Source organism: Xenopus laevis, chromosome 9_10L (genome assembly GCF_017654675.1).
Source record: "Xenopus laevis strain J_2021 chromosome 9_10L, Xenopus_laevis_v10.1, whole genome shotgun sequence".
Classification (NCBI taxonomy): Eukaryota; Metazoa; Chordata; class Amphibia; order Anura; family Pipidae; genus Xenopus; species Xenopus laevis.
The window spans coordinates 11,536,075-11,548,737 of record NC_054387.1 but is presented as its reverse complement, the minus strand read 5'-3'; the positions used below and the strand labels follow the sequence as shown (position 1 = coordinate 11,548,737).

Sequence of the window (12,663 nt, the reverse complement as noted above, 5' to 3'; positions counted from 1 at the left end):
TTCACCAGTAGTGTGACCACCGTTGGGCTTCGGGAGGAGCCCTCAGCTTACTTGGGTGCCATCTGGACTTAACGAGGGGTGCAAAGCGAGATGTTCTGGCTGGCAAAGGGGCACGGCTGTTTAGCAGAGTCTTTAGGCCGAAGGTCACAGTACAAAGGTCAAGGCAAGCGGATGGTCAGACAGGCTGGGTCGAGGCAGGCAGATAACAGAATCGTCAGGCAGGCAAGGGTCAAAACCGGTTATCAAACAGGCACAAGGGATCAGGCAAAGAGTGGTCAAAGTTCAGGCTGGGTCAATATTCAGAATTCAGAGTAGTCAATATACAGGCAGGGTCAAACACGGATTAACAAACAAGATCTAGGCTCAGGAACAGAAACACAAGGCAAGGAAGCACCAGGATATCAATCCTATCACAGGCAATATACAATTACAAACTGTCCCTTTAAATACAAATTTGTGCCATTGCGCGCTGACGTCATACGGACGGAAGCGGCGCGCTCGCCCTAGGCGCAGAAGATCCTTGCGGGCGTCCCCGCATGGAGTGCTGCGGGTGTCCCCGTCGAACTCCACCACCCCTACTGGGGTAAGTTATTACAAGAAGTAGGCAAATACTATAAAAATTAATAATGAAGACCAATTTAAAAGTTGCTTAGAATTGGCCATTCTATAACATATTTAAAGTTCACTTCAAAGTGAATCATTCAGTGCACAGTCAACACAATCAAGTTTATAAATTGACTGTAGTCCTTTATTCCTAATGAGTTCATGGTGCCTGTCAAAGTGTATTACAAAAGATCTGTGAGCTATGGTAGGTCACCACTAGCGAAGAGAGCAGCCAGCTCAGTATCGAGTATCCCCAGTTTTTGGGATGAGGACCTAGAGCAGATACTTCTATGAGCACTGGATTTTTTTTTCATGTAGATGGTTATGTTGATCTCTGACTCGGTTGACTTTAGGCTTGTTGTATCTTCCGTTTCTTTCATTACCAAAAAGGTTTCAAAAAAGTATTTTGTCACTTGCGCTCTGTGACATTTAAGACTATATCGTTTGCATTCCCGTAGATATTCTACAATCTATACAATGTTCCCAGTTTTTTCTCTGGTCTTGGATAAAGATGTGAAATCAGAAGTCGCAATGTTGTATCCGGAACTCTATAAGGACCTGCTCAAAGTAAGTGTGTTCCTCTCTTGTACTAATATATATTCTCAACCCCTGGACTTAACAGTCTGTAAACATGTAAACAAACAAATACTGAAATGATTTCAGTAATACACATAGTCGTCCAAGGCCACAGTCTGCAAATAAGAGAACCGAACCTGTGATTCCTATTGTTGACATTTCTTTTTTTTTTTCGAACTCTTTTCCAGGGCCGACCTTTGTCATATAAAACGTTTCTCATTTGGGTTTTGATCAGTATCTATCAAGGTAAGCTGGCATTTATGTCTAAGGGCTATGGCACTTCCAGTTGACTTGTTGACATCCTCCATTAGTGATCCAAATGCTAATTAGTGGTGAAGCGATCATGATTGAGTAGTACATATGGGAAGTAGTCCATTGAATACACTAAATCGGATGTTTCTCTATCCTTTGGAAACATCTACTGTAGAGGGCCACCAAACCTTATGTTCATGGAATAAATTATAATACAATTATATTGCACAGTGAAACCTTTAGAGCCATCAGGCCTGGGACCATATAAATCACATGGAGGGTAATGTTTGGCCCACAGTTGGCAGTTGGGACGGTCCTACTATAGCTGGCATTTAGGTCTAAGTTCTATGGCACTTCCAGTTGACTTGTTGACATCCTTCATTAGGGATCTAGATGCTAATTAATGGTAAAGCAAGCATGGTTGAGAAGCACATATATAGTCCATTAAATACTCTAAATCTGACAATTCTCTATCCTTTGGAAACATCTACTGTAGAGGGCCACCAAGCCTTCTGTTCATTGAATAGATTTTAATAAAATTATATTGTATAGGGAAACCTATGGAGCTTTCAGGCCTGGGACCATATAAATCACCTGGAGGGTAATGTTTAGTCTACAGCTGGACGTCCTGCTATAGATACCCAAGAGACTTTTCCTTCTATACAGTAATGTGTTGAGTATGATGATTGATAGAAGAACACACCATTGGCTATTTACAGTACTGCATCTATTTCTTTGCAGGAAGTATCATCATGTACGGGGCATTACTTCTATTCGAGTCAGAGTTTGTCCACATAGTGGCAATTTCCTTCACATCTCTAATTCTGACCGAGCTTCTCATGGTGGCCCTGACCATCCAGACGTGGCACTGGTTAGTGATCGTTGCCGAGCTCCTCAGCCTGTCCTGCTACGTGGCCTCTTTGGTCTTCTTACATGAATTCATAGGTAAGTGGGCATTGTGGACACCAGGACCAAGATGTCAGCCAGGGACCCGTTTTAGGATGGTGAAAAATTTATTTTAATTGACACATAAGTGCATTGGATGTTCTGATGCGTTAAAATTTCATGGTTTCTGGTTGAATGGAAATCTTAAGGGGTGTCGATAAGCATATTCTGTTCTTCTTCCCGCTAATTACTGATGTCCTAATAAAAGCCTAGTCTCAGCTATCAAAGTATGTTATTTATATTTAATACACATTGCTGCCGTGGTATATGGACAGTCTGCTGCACAGGGAAAAATACATTTTCTTCAATACAAATGGTTCAATGTAGAATAGATTTCCTTTAACCTTTCTCATATAATTCTTGGTTAAATAGAAAAGGAATATATCTACTCTTCTTCATTGAGGAAATCTCCTGTATATATTTTTTGTACAATAACTTTTTATCTTCATTCAACTGTCACCCCTTCATCATTCTAGCCCTTTGATACTGAGAGGCTGTCAGGATAGATAGGTTTTCAGCCCAGAGGAAGGGACCCAACACAATTCATACTGTGTATCCTGCTAGGGAAAAGGGGATGTTCTCTCTCTTCCTGACATCAAAGGCAATGGGAAAAGGCCATCCTCCCTACATATACTTACCAGTACTTCCCATAGCCTGTGGCCTTTCCACTTTATATATATATAGTATATATATATATACTGATATATTCATTATAGTGTTGTCTTCAATGACAGAAACGGGGTAAATTCCATATTTATATATGTCATTTAAAAGTTTGTTATATTTAGGTGTTTACATTGCAGACAACTGTTACCCCAATGTTTCTATATATCTGTAACCTTGTTATGAGCTAAGGGGGCCCAGCCTGAAGGCCAGTTAGGGGGAGATTTGGGGTGAGTGCTTATTTGTGCCCTCGGTACCCCTGGAACTATAGCAGGGTGACTGTTACCCCAATGTTTCTATATATCTGTAACCTTGTTATGAGCTAAGGGGGCCCCGCCCGAAGGCCAGTTAGGGTGAGATTTGGGGTGAGTGCTTATTTGTGCCCTGGGTACCCTTAGAACTATAGCAGTGTGACTGTTACCCCAATGTTTCTATATATAGCTATAGATTTCCCCTGATCAAAATGTACACAAAGTGTCTTCAACTAAACGTTTCATTTTGTTGCTCATAGATGTCTACTTCATTGCTACTTTGTCGTTCCTCTGGAAAGTGACCTCCATTACGTTGGTGAGTTGTCTGCCCCTCTACGTCCTCAAGTACCTGAGAAGGAAATTCTCTCCTCCAAATTACTCCAAGCTGACATCCTAGACTCTTAACTTTCCGAAACTCTAATGGACGGACACTGAAAATGTCAAGAATAATTTGCCAACCTTGTTGGACCGTCATGTGGATTGTGCCGTTAGCCGATATTCTATGCTGCTTTTCTGAACAAAAGGGATATGGGGCATTGGAGCAGAAGGTCAATCAGTGATGAACAATCATTCCTACTCAGAAGAAACAAGAGGTTCCAGGGGATTTGTCTGTGGAGCTCATTCAAAGTCTCCAGACTCTATGGCCCGTCGATGCATTGGAGGCATGACTTGTTAGCATTACCTTGCTGTTTCTGGTGTCCATTCTCCCTGTGATACTTTGTGTCTGAGAAGGGGATTATTTGTGAAAAATAGAACAAGATAAACGCTTAACCAGGTTTATTACATTTGACAGCCCCCCATCCCCCCGTAACCCCTTTGAAATCTCACAAGTTAAAGACCATGGTCCACTGAAATACATGGAGGCCTTATAGAGCCAAATTTCCCTGGGGTTTCCATAGGCCACCAGAGCTTAAATGTGAAGAAGGGAACATTATGTTTACAGCAATTCAGCAAATAATAACTTTTTTTGTTGTTTATCAATGATATTAATGTGCAGTAATTTAATTTATTACTTTGGCGATCAATATGCCACTTGATTAAACCGATATAGATCTCACAAGTGTTTAGGGATAGCAGCTTTTACTGGGCAGTAGACAACATGGCCGTGCTGTCGTCTGATTATTCAGCAATAAAGGGCCAGGAGTAAGAATTGATCTTATAGTGATATGAATGATCCAAACTTTCTTGTTGGTGTATGTTGGCTTTAAAGAATTTGTCATTTTATTGAATCTATATGTAAATCAATGCCAACTGTTAAACTTGGTCTAGTAACCCATAGCAACCAATGAGCAGTTAGAATGAGGAGAGGTTTGTAGATGTCAGTGGCTTGATTTTCCTTTGTAACTATGGGGTTTTAATGGGATTAAGAGTAGAGACGGTGCATACTTAAATCTGCCCCCAGGCTGTGGAGATGATACACTGAAAGTTAGAGAGTCACGATTATGGGTTGGGTGAAATTTTTTTAGACTTAATAAATATGGAGCTCCATCAGCTAATTTATCATTGACAATGGTTGTTTAGAAGGAACTAGAGATATTAGATGATATTATGGGTGGCCTGCTGCCCAACTGAATCAACAATGGTAGGAGCAGTTGGATTGGACAGTCAAGAGGGGGTCCATGTGAATGAATAAAGCAAGGTGGTGGATATGTGGCTGATCAAGTATGTGAGTGGTGGTGGTGAGGGTTCTTGAGTAGCCAGCCTAGGAGTGCATGAACTGGAAATCCAACCCTGGCTATGGACAGTCTGGTAAAGCCCAGTGGCTCCAGGACAATAAACTGCCCAGCTCAGTGCAGGGGATCGTGGACTCCTTATAGCAGCAGCCGTAAAAGGAAAATCCTCTCATATCTGTCAGATGTAAGCTTGTCGGTAAAACACACCTAGAAAACAAACTCCTTATGAAAGCAGGCCAACTCTCCAGCAGAAACGGCCAGCTTTGGTGACAAGCACAAAGCCTTCAGCTAGGCCTGGCCTGGCCGTAAAAATGATGGCTGATCCCAATGTTATTAATATGGAAAAAAGATTAATATGAAGGAAGGCCAGTGTTTTTTTTCCAGAAAAGGTGGCAACCCTACCTTCAGCCAAGGAGAGCCGAGCACTGGACTGGAGCTCCAAGAATTCCAATGAACAGACCACAGGATAGAAGTACATACGTTTTTACTCGATTAACATAAAAGGGCACATGTGTTTCATGGCCTGGAGCACCTTAATCATAGGCTGTCTAACTTGAAAAGCCAATTCATGTTCATCCTTTTATAGTGGGACACTTTCAGGCATGGCACCCGAATCCAACATTTATACTTTGTCCTGTCCGGGTTTTTACTTTCCATATTACAGTGAGTTTGTCAGTAGACTGACGAGGCTATTTGGCCTTTAAAGAGCTTAATGGCAACCACCATGTTGTCTTAGAATGCAACCTACTAATTATTCATTTTAAAATCAATTTCTAGTCATCAAGGCTGGAATATGAGAGAAGATAGTAATTCCATTGGCTTTGCTCGGGTCTCTCGATCTACAGCGACCAATCAGAGGTTTGCCTTCAGCTACCCAGCAAATCCTCAGTGCTGATTGGTTGCAATGGGTTATTAAACCCTTAGTAAACTGTGCACCCATTGCTTTCTATTTCTTCAGGCTAAAGGCAAACTTTGTTTGCTTTAAATGTTTATTGAAGCTTCACTGGGTATTAAATCCAAATCAAATTGGCTGCGAATTGGATATAAATCTGGAAATTCATTTTATAGCCTAACCCTTTGCATCTGCACATCGATGCTAAATCATTAATAACATCGTTTCCATAACTTGCCTTTGTTTTAAGAAATGAATGTTCGTTACTGTGCTCCCTCCGCTGTAAAATGTATCCCTGGTGCAACCGGATGACTCATGTATCTCCCCGGTGTGTCTAGTCATTGGCAGGGGATAGACGGCATGAGTCATTGGCTTGTGTCTGTCAGTTGCAGCAGGGAAGTAGCAGAACTATACCACTCTCTGTATATAAATGAGATTTTATGTGCTACCCTTCCCTCTTTGGGCACTAAGGGAACCGGCTCTGCACTATTTATGTGAAATTGTCTCTTTATTTGTCTCTACTTAATTCGCAATAAATTATTTAAAACTGCATTGTGAGCTGCCAAAATCAACCTCCCAGACTTAGAGCATGGGTCAAATTTTTTTTTTAATATATATTTTAAAATTTGGTCAATATTCGTGCCAATTTCCTGCTGTCCTTAAATCAATTTAAACAAAGCCTTCCTTTGTAACAGGGCTTATTACAGTAAGATAAAACTCTGCTTTTATTGATTCGTCTGTTACGTCTCGATGGCCGCCGCGTTCTTCAATAACAAGTCACGGGACTGTTTCCATCTTCCGCTCCGTGTGTTTTATGTCCATTTAATAAATCAGAAAAAAGGAAATGATTGGGAGGGGGGTGACATTGTCCAAATTCACGTATGGAAAGCGATGTTGTTTATTGTGGACTTTTGGTTCTGATTGTGGAAAGGGAAGGTGGGATGTTATTTCTGTAATACAGAAGCCCTTGGCATTCGCCCTCGATTCGTTCCAATAATAAACCGGAGGCATGAAACATTTTCTCCATATAATAACGGACTGAAAGTCATTGCGACTTGGATACAAATTCTGCTTTCTGCTCTGTATTGTGTAGGTGACGATGATGATGATGATGATGTGTATATTTATATATATATATATATATTGGATGCTGATATGAATTTTGCTTATTTATTGTCCTGTGCTGTAACATATCCAGCCTGTCGGACGATCGGAAAAGGGATTCGCAGCAGGAAATTAAAAATGACTTTATGCAGTTTGGTGTTTTGGTTCTTATTAATTAGTACAGGTATTGGATCAGTTATCTGGAAACCCATTATTTGAAATACAGGAAGGTTGTCTCTAATGATGGGTGAATTTATTCGTCAGACGCGTATTCGCAATGCATATCCACGTTTGGAATAAATTTGCGAATCTGCCGTGAAGATTCGCCCGTGAATATTCGCCATTGTCAAAGTTTTTTGGGAAAATGACATCTATGGGAGAAAACTAGTCATGGGCAAATTTGTCCTATTTCACTTCGCCGAAAATTCACAAATTTCCTGCAAAATTCGCTAAACTCGCTAAAAATTCGCGGGCATGAAAATCAACGCCGGTGACAATTTAATGCAGGCCCATTAACTTTATGCAATTGGATAAAATAGGTGAGCGGCAAATTGTCACCAGCGTTGGAATTTGATGCCCGCAAATTGATGCCGGTGGCAAAATTCACATTTCACAAATTTTCCGTTGTTTTGCGAATTTCACGGCGAATCGAAACGGGACAAATTCACCCATCACTTGTTTACTCCCATAGATACCATTTTATCCAAATTTTATCATTTTAAAAATGATTTTCTTTTTTTCTGTAATAAAAAAAACTGTAATTTGTACAGGTATGGGATCCGTTACCCGGAAACCTGTAATCCGTTATCCGGAAACTTGCTATTCTTAAAGCTCCGAATTACGGTAAGACAGTCACCCGTGGACTCCATTTTATCCAAATGTTTAAAAATGATTTCCTTTTTCTGTGTAATAATAAAACAGTAGCTTGTACTTGATCCCAACTAAGATATAATTAATCCTTATTGGAAGCAAAACCAGCCTATTGGGTTTATTTAATGTTTACATGATGTTCTAGTAGCCTTAAGGTATGAAGATCTAAATTACAGAAAGATCCATTATCCAGAAAAACCCAGGTCTCGAGCATTCTGGAAAACAGGTTCCATACCTGTACTTGATCCCAATTGGGAGCAAAACCATCATATTGGGTTTATTTCATGTTTAAATGATTTTCTAGCAGACTTAAGGTATGAAGATCCAAAGTACAGAAAGATCCCTGATCTGGAAGACTCCAGGTCCCAAGCATTCTGGATGACAGGTCCCAAACCTATATAGTATGTTATATACTGATTTTACAGTACCAGCCTAGAGGCTCAGCAGCCTTAGAAGAGTAATGATCTCGGCTTTCATATTTTGCGCCATCTTGTTAGACATCACTTGTGTGTCTGTGGCACTGCACATGCTCAGTGTGCTCTGGGCTGCTTCTGCTGAGAAGCTACGCTTAGGGGCTGTCAGAAATCATCAAGCAGAAAATAAGGTTTATGTGCCATAGAAGTTAATGCTACAGGGCTGGGTATTATTCTTTTTGGTTTGAAATATTTTATTTGGGTTTCACAATAAACCATAAAAATCAATATGATAAAAAATAGTATGCAGAATAAGAAGATTAATACAATGACATATTAAACAGAATGTATAATTAGTATTATTATTCTGATGCAGAATACACTGCTTTTTATGTTAAAGTTAAAAACGGGATACATATACTTTCCTGTGTGCTAAATGGCAATAAGCATGCCTGCTGCAGACTGCAGAGAAATCAGTCCAGCCCTGCAGTTATGTCCATGTTTAAGGGGTAGTTCACCTTTAAGTCAACTTAAAGTATGTTATAGAATGGTTAATTCTAAGCAACATTTCATTTGGTCTTCATTATTTATTTTTTATAGCTTTTGAATTATTTACTTTCTTTTTCAAATGGAGGGGCACTGACCCCCATCTAAAATACAAATGTATTGTTATTGCTATTACTTTTTATTCCTCGTCTTTCTATTCAGGCCTCTCCTATTCATATTCCAGTTTCTCATTCAAATCAATGCATGGTTGCTAGGGGAATTGAAACCTAGTAACCAGAGTGCTGAAATTACAAACTGGAGAGCTGCTGAATAAAAAGCTAAATCACTCAAAAACCACAAATAAAAAAAAAATGAAAACCAATTGCAAATTGTCTCAGAATAACCCTCTCTACATCATACTAAAGGTTAATTTAAAGGTCAACAACCCCTTTACTGATCACCCATTCAGCATTCTACTACTATACTATATTACTATAATCAGCCATTCAGCATAAGGAAAGTTATTCTGAATCACAATGAGCAATGGTTTCAGTTTGAGGTTACGTAACTTTAAGTAAAAAGGTAATGTTCTTATAAAAGGCAAGTACAGCATGTGGGGCTCATATGAACGGGATTTGCTTCCATTCTTCTGCCACCGGTTCAAGCACTGAGTTCACAGGCTCCATGTTATTCTACCTATTTGTACCGACAAGGGTTAATGAGACCCGAATAAACAACAGCTGCAGTCGGGCTGATCAAAGATCAACTTGTAAGGGAGGAACTCTACGGACGATTTTGGAGCGATCCGACGCAAAAACGCAGGCGTCAAAATCGGATACGACGGAAATAAGGTAAGTGAATGCATTGTCGGATGGAGTTGCATCGCTGATCCGATGCGACACGACTGTCGGATGCAGACGCTGCATGCTTCATGTGACTTCATCCGACATTTCCATTACTTACCTTATTTCTGTTGCATCCGACGTGACGCCTGTGTTTTTGCGCAACGCGTCGGATCGTGTGGCAATCATCCGTGAAGTCCTACCCTAAAAGGTCCAGTTCTGCAAAGTGCATGTAAAACTGGTCAGGTCCAGTTGATTCATCTGTGGAATGAATGAGCCGATTGGTACAATCAACCCAGCTGATGGGCAGATCAGCTTTATTGCGGCTACGTTATCTACTCTAATTGTTGCAGGTGAAAAACCGGTATCATTGTTTTCTATGGGACAAACCACAAGGGCAACAAACTGTCTACATAGAAAACACAAGAATCTGTTGCAAGTTACCTGCTACGTGTTGCTATAAATCTTGAGCAGGGAAGCAGTTAAAGACACACGGTGCTGCAGTTTTCCCGAAATCCTTATGTTCCCACCAGCCTTATCCTCTACCAGAGTTGGAGTCCTGCCTGTTACAAAGTATTTTCTTCTGCAGTAACCTTCTTAGGTCCCAGAACCCTTGTCTTATGCAACACCTGCTGCCCCGGGTACTTCACAGTTTAAGTTGTCTTTTACTATGTTATAGAATGGCCAGTTCTAAGAATCTTTTCAATTGGTCATCATTATTTATTTTTTATAGTTTTTAATTATACGCCTTTTTTTCTTTTGATGCTTTCTAGCTTTCAAATGGGGGTCACTGACCCCATCTTTAAAACAAAAAGAAAGTTGAGTAAGGGTCAGGGCACACAGGCAGATTCAGGGAGATTAGTCGCCCAGCGACAAATCTCCCCGAACTGCTCCCAGCACTTCAAAGTCGCCCGAAGTTTCCTCGTGAGGCAAAACAAATCGCTCTGGGTGCCATCCCGCCGTCGATTTACATTTTAGCCGGCGGGAAGTCAGAAGAGGCAGTTCGGGGAGACTAGTCAACGGGAAATTTGTCATCGGGCAACTAGTCTCCCCGAATCTGCCTGTGTGCCCTGACCCTTACTCAACTTTCTATATATATTTAAATCAATGTGTGGTTGCTAGGGTAATTTGGACGCTAGTAACCACATTGCTGAAGAGCTGCTGAACAACTCAAAAGCCACAAATAATAAAAAATTAAAACCTAATGCAAATTGTCTCTACATCATACTAAAAGTTAATTCAAGTCAAAGATGAACAACCCCTTTAAGCTGCCGGCTTCAGCCACTAGATGGCGCCCGGGAATCATTACATTGGACTTTTCAGGTTTACTTTTCTAACCAGAACACCCCAGAGTTCCCAAGTCACCCAGACCTGCTTCCAGTGCTTGTATTTCATCTGACCAGCCCTGCACATTCGGTTTCATCAACGAAAGCAGAACCGCTGCAGACTGGGCCGTCAGCAAAATTGACATTTGTATGAGAGTGTAAGCAACACAGCACTGACATTAACCACGGCCGCTAAAAAAATGTCATTTTATTGTTACTTTTTATTGCTTATTGTTCTATTCCGGCCCTCTCCTATTCATCCAGTCATCACTTTGTGTGCATCTGACAATGATATTAGATCGTAAGCTCCACTGGTGCAGGGAATAAGAAACAATCTCTCTTCAGACGCCTGAGCTCTATAAATAAAGGATGATCATAATAATGAAAGAAATTGAACCCATTGTGATTGTTGCAAGATATAAAGCCCTGCCAGAAATTGTACAATTGTAAAACCTGAGGACAAATCCTAGGGATTAGGATCACTTGGCAGAGGAGCTCAGGAGTAATTGTGCAACAGCCAGAGCACTGAATTTCACCTTTGCATGGTTTAGGCAGACATTCCTTACCATTATTATTATTATTAAATAATAATAACACATTAATAAAACCCAATAGTCTGCAGCTCTGTACAATAAATGGGTGTATATATTCAGCACAACATATCACATACAAAAAAGAACCAATAACCTACACACTAGAGAGGAGCCTTACCAAAAAAGCTTACAATCTAAAAATGGTGATAGATGGTTTTAAAATACATGGGACTAGTTTTGTTCCAAATCGAGATGTGAAGAAATTCACCCTTAACCACTTGCAGAAGCATCAATACAACAGACCTGAGATTGAATTGATGCTGATTTCGTTTGACACCCCATTTAAACAATACTGATTGTCGATCTCTTGACTTCTACAGGGAACATAGAGATGCCATTGGATTTAACTCCTAAGTAACTTTATTTTACTCTCCTGCTCAGATCCATTTTGTTCAGATTTTATAAAAAATATCCATGACTTTTGACAGTAGCACCCCCTGTACCCCATCATGACTGTTTCTCCTAAGGAAGTTATGCACGTGGGGGGCAAAACTAAGGAGGTGTGTAGAATAATATTGGGTGCAGAAGACAGAGAGCAAGAGAAAAGGCACAGGGTAAAGGATGAATGAAGGGCAGAAAGGAAAGAAGAAGGGAAATGGGAGTAGAGGGGTGAAATATAGAAGGGGAGAGAAGAGGGAGTATGGGGGGAGAGTAAGGCCAAACAGTTGGGGAGAATAGAAAAGGAGAAGAGAGGGGATGAGAGACAGAAAGAGAGGGGAGAAAGGAAGGGGGGTTAGGGAATATAGAGAAAAATGGAGAGGAGAAATAGAGAAGGGGAGAGAAAGGGGAGGATGGGGGAGAGTAAGGCCAAACAGTTGGGCGGAGAATAGGAAAGGAGATGGCATGAGACACAGGAGAGAGGAGAAGGAAAAGTGGGTTATGGAATAGAGAGAAACATGGAGAGGAGAAATATTAAAGGGGAGAGAAAAGGGAGGATGGGGAGAGTAAGGCCAAACAGTTGGGGGAGAATAGAAAAGGAGAAGAGAAGTTAAGAGAGACAGAAAGACAGAGGAGAAAGGAAAGGGGGGTTAGGGAAAAGAGAGAAAAATGGAAAAGAGAAATATAGAAGGGGAGAGAAAAGGGAGAATGGAGCAACAGTTGGGGGGAGAATAGGGAAGGAGAGGGGATGAGAAGGAAAAGGAAAAGAATGGAAATGGGAGTAGAGGGGTGAAAAA

General features: G+C 40.7%; 1 protein-coding gene across 1 annotated transcript in view; it reads left to right on the top strand.

The window, feature by feature from the left end:
- Nucleotides 1–7,110, top strand: part of LOC108700899 (probable phospholipid-transporting ATPase IIA) — a 52,398-nt gene extending 45,288 nt beyond the window's left edge. Inside the window, exons 25-28 of the mRNA XM_018234937.2 lie at nt 1,062–1,170; nt 1,368–1,425; nt 2,173–2,376; nt 3,551–7,110. Coding sequence (XP_018090426.1) covers nt 1,062–1,170; nt 1,368–1,425; nt 2,173–2,376; nt 3,551–3,687 — 508 coding nt within the window. The 3' untranslated portion in view covers nt 3,688–7,110. The remainder of the gene's footprint in view (nt 1–1,061; nt 1,171–1,367; nt 1,426–2,172; nt 2,377–3,550) is intronic.
- The last annotated feature ends 5,553 nt before the right edge of the window (nt 7,111–12,663 follow it).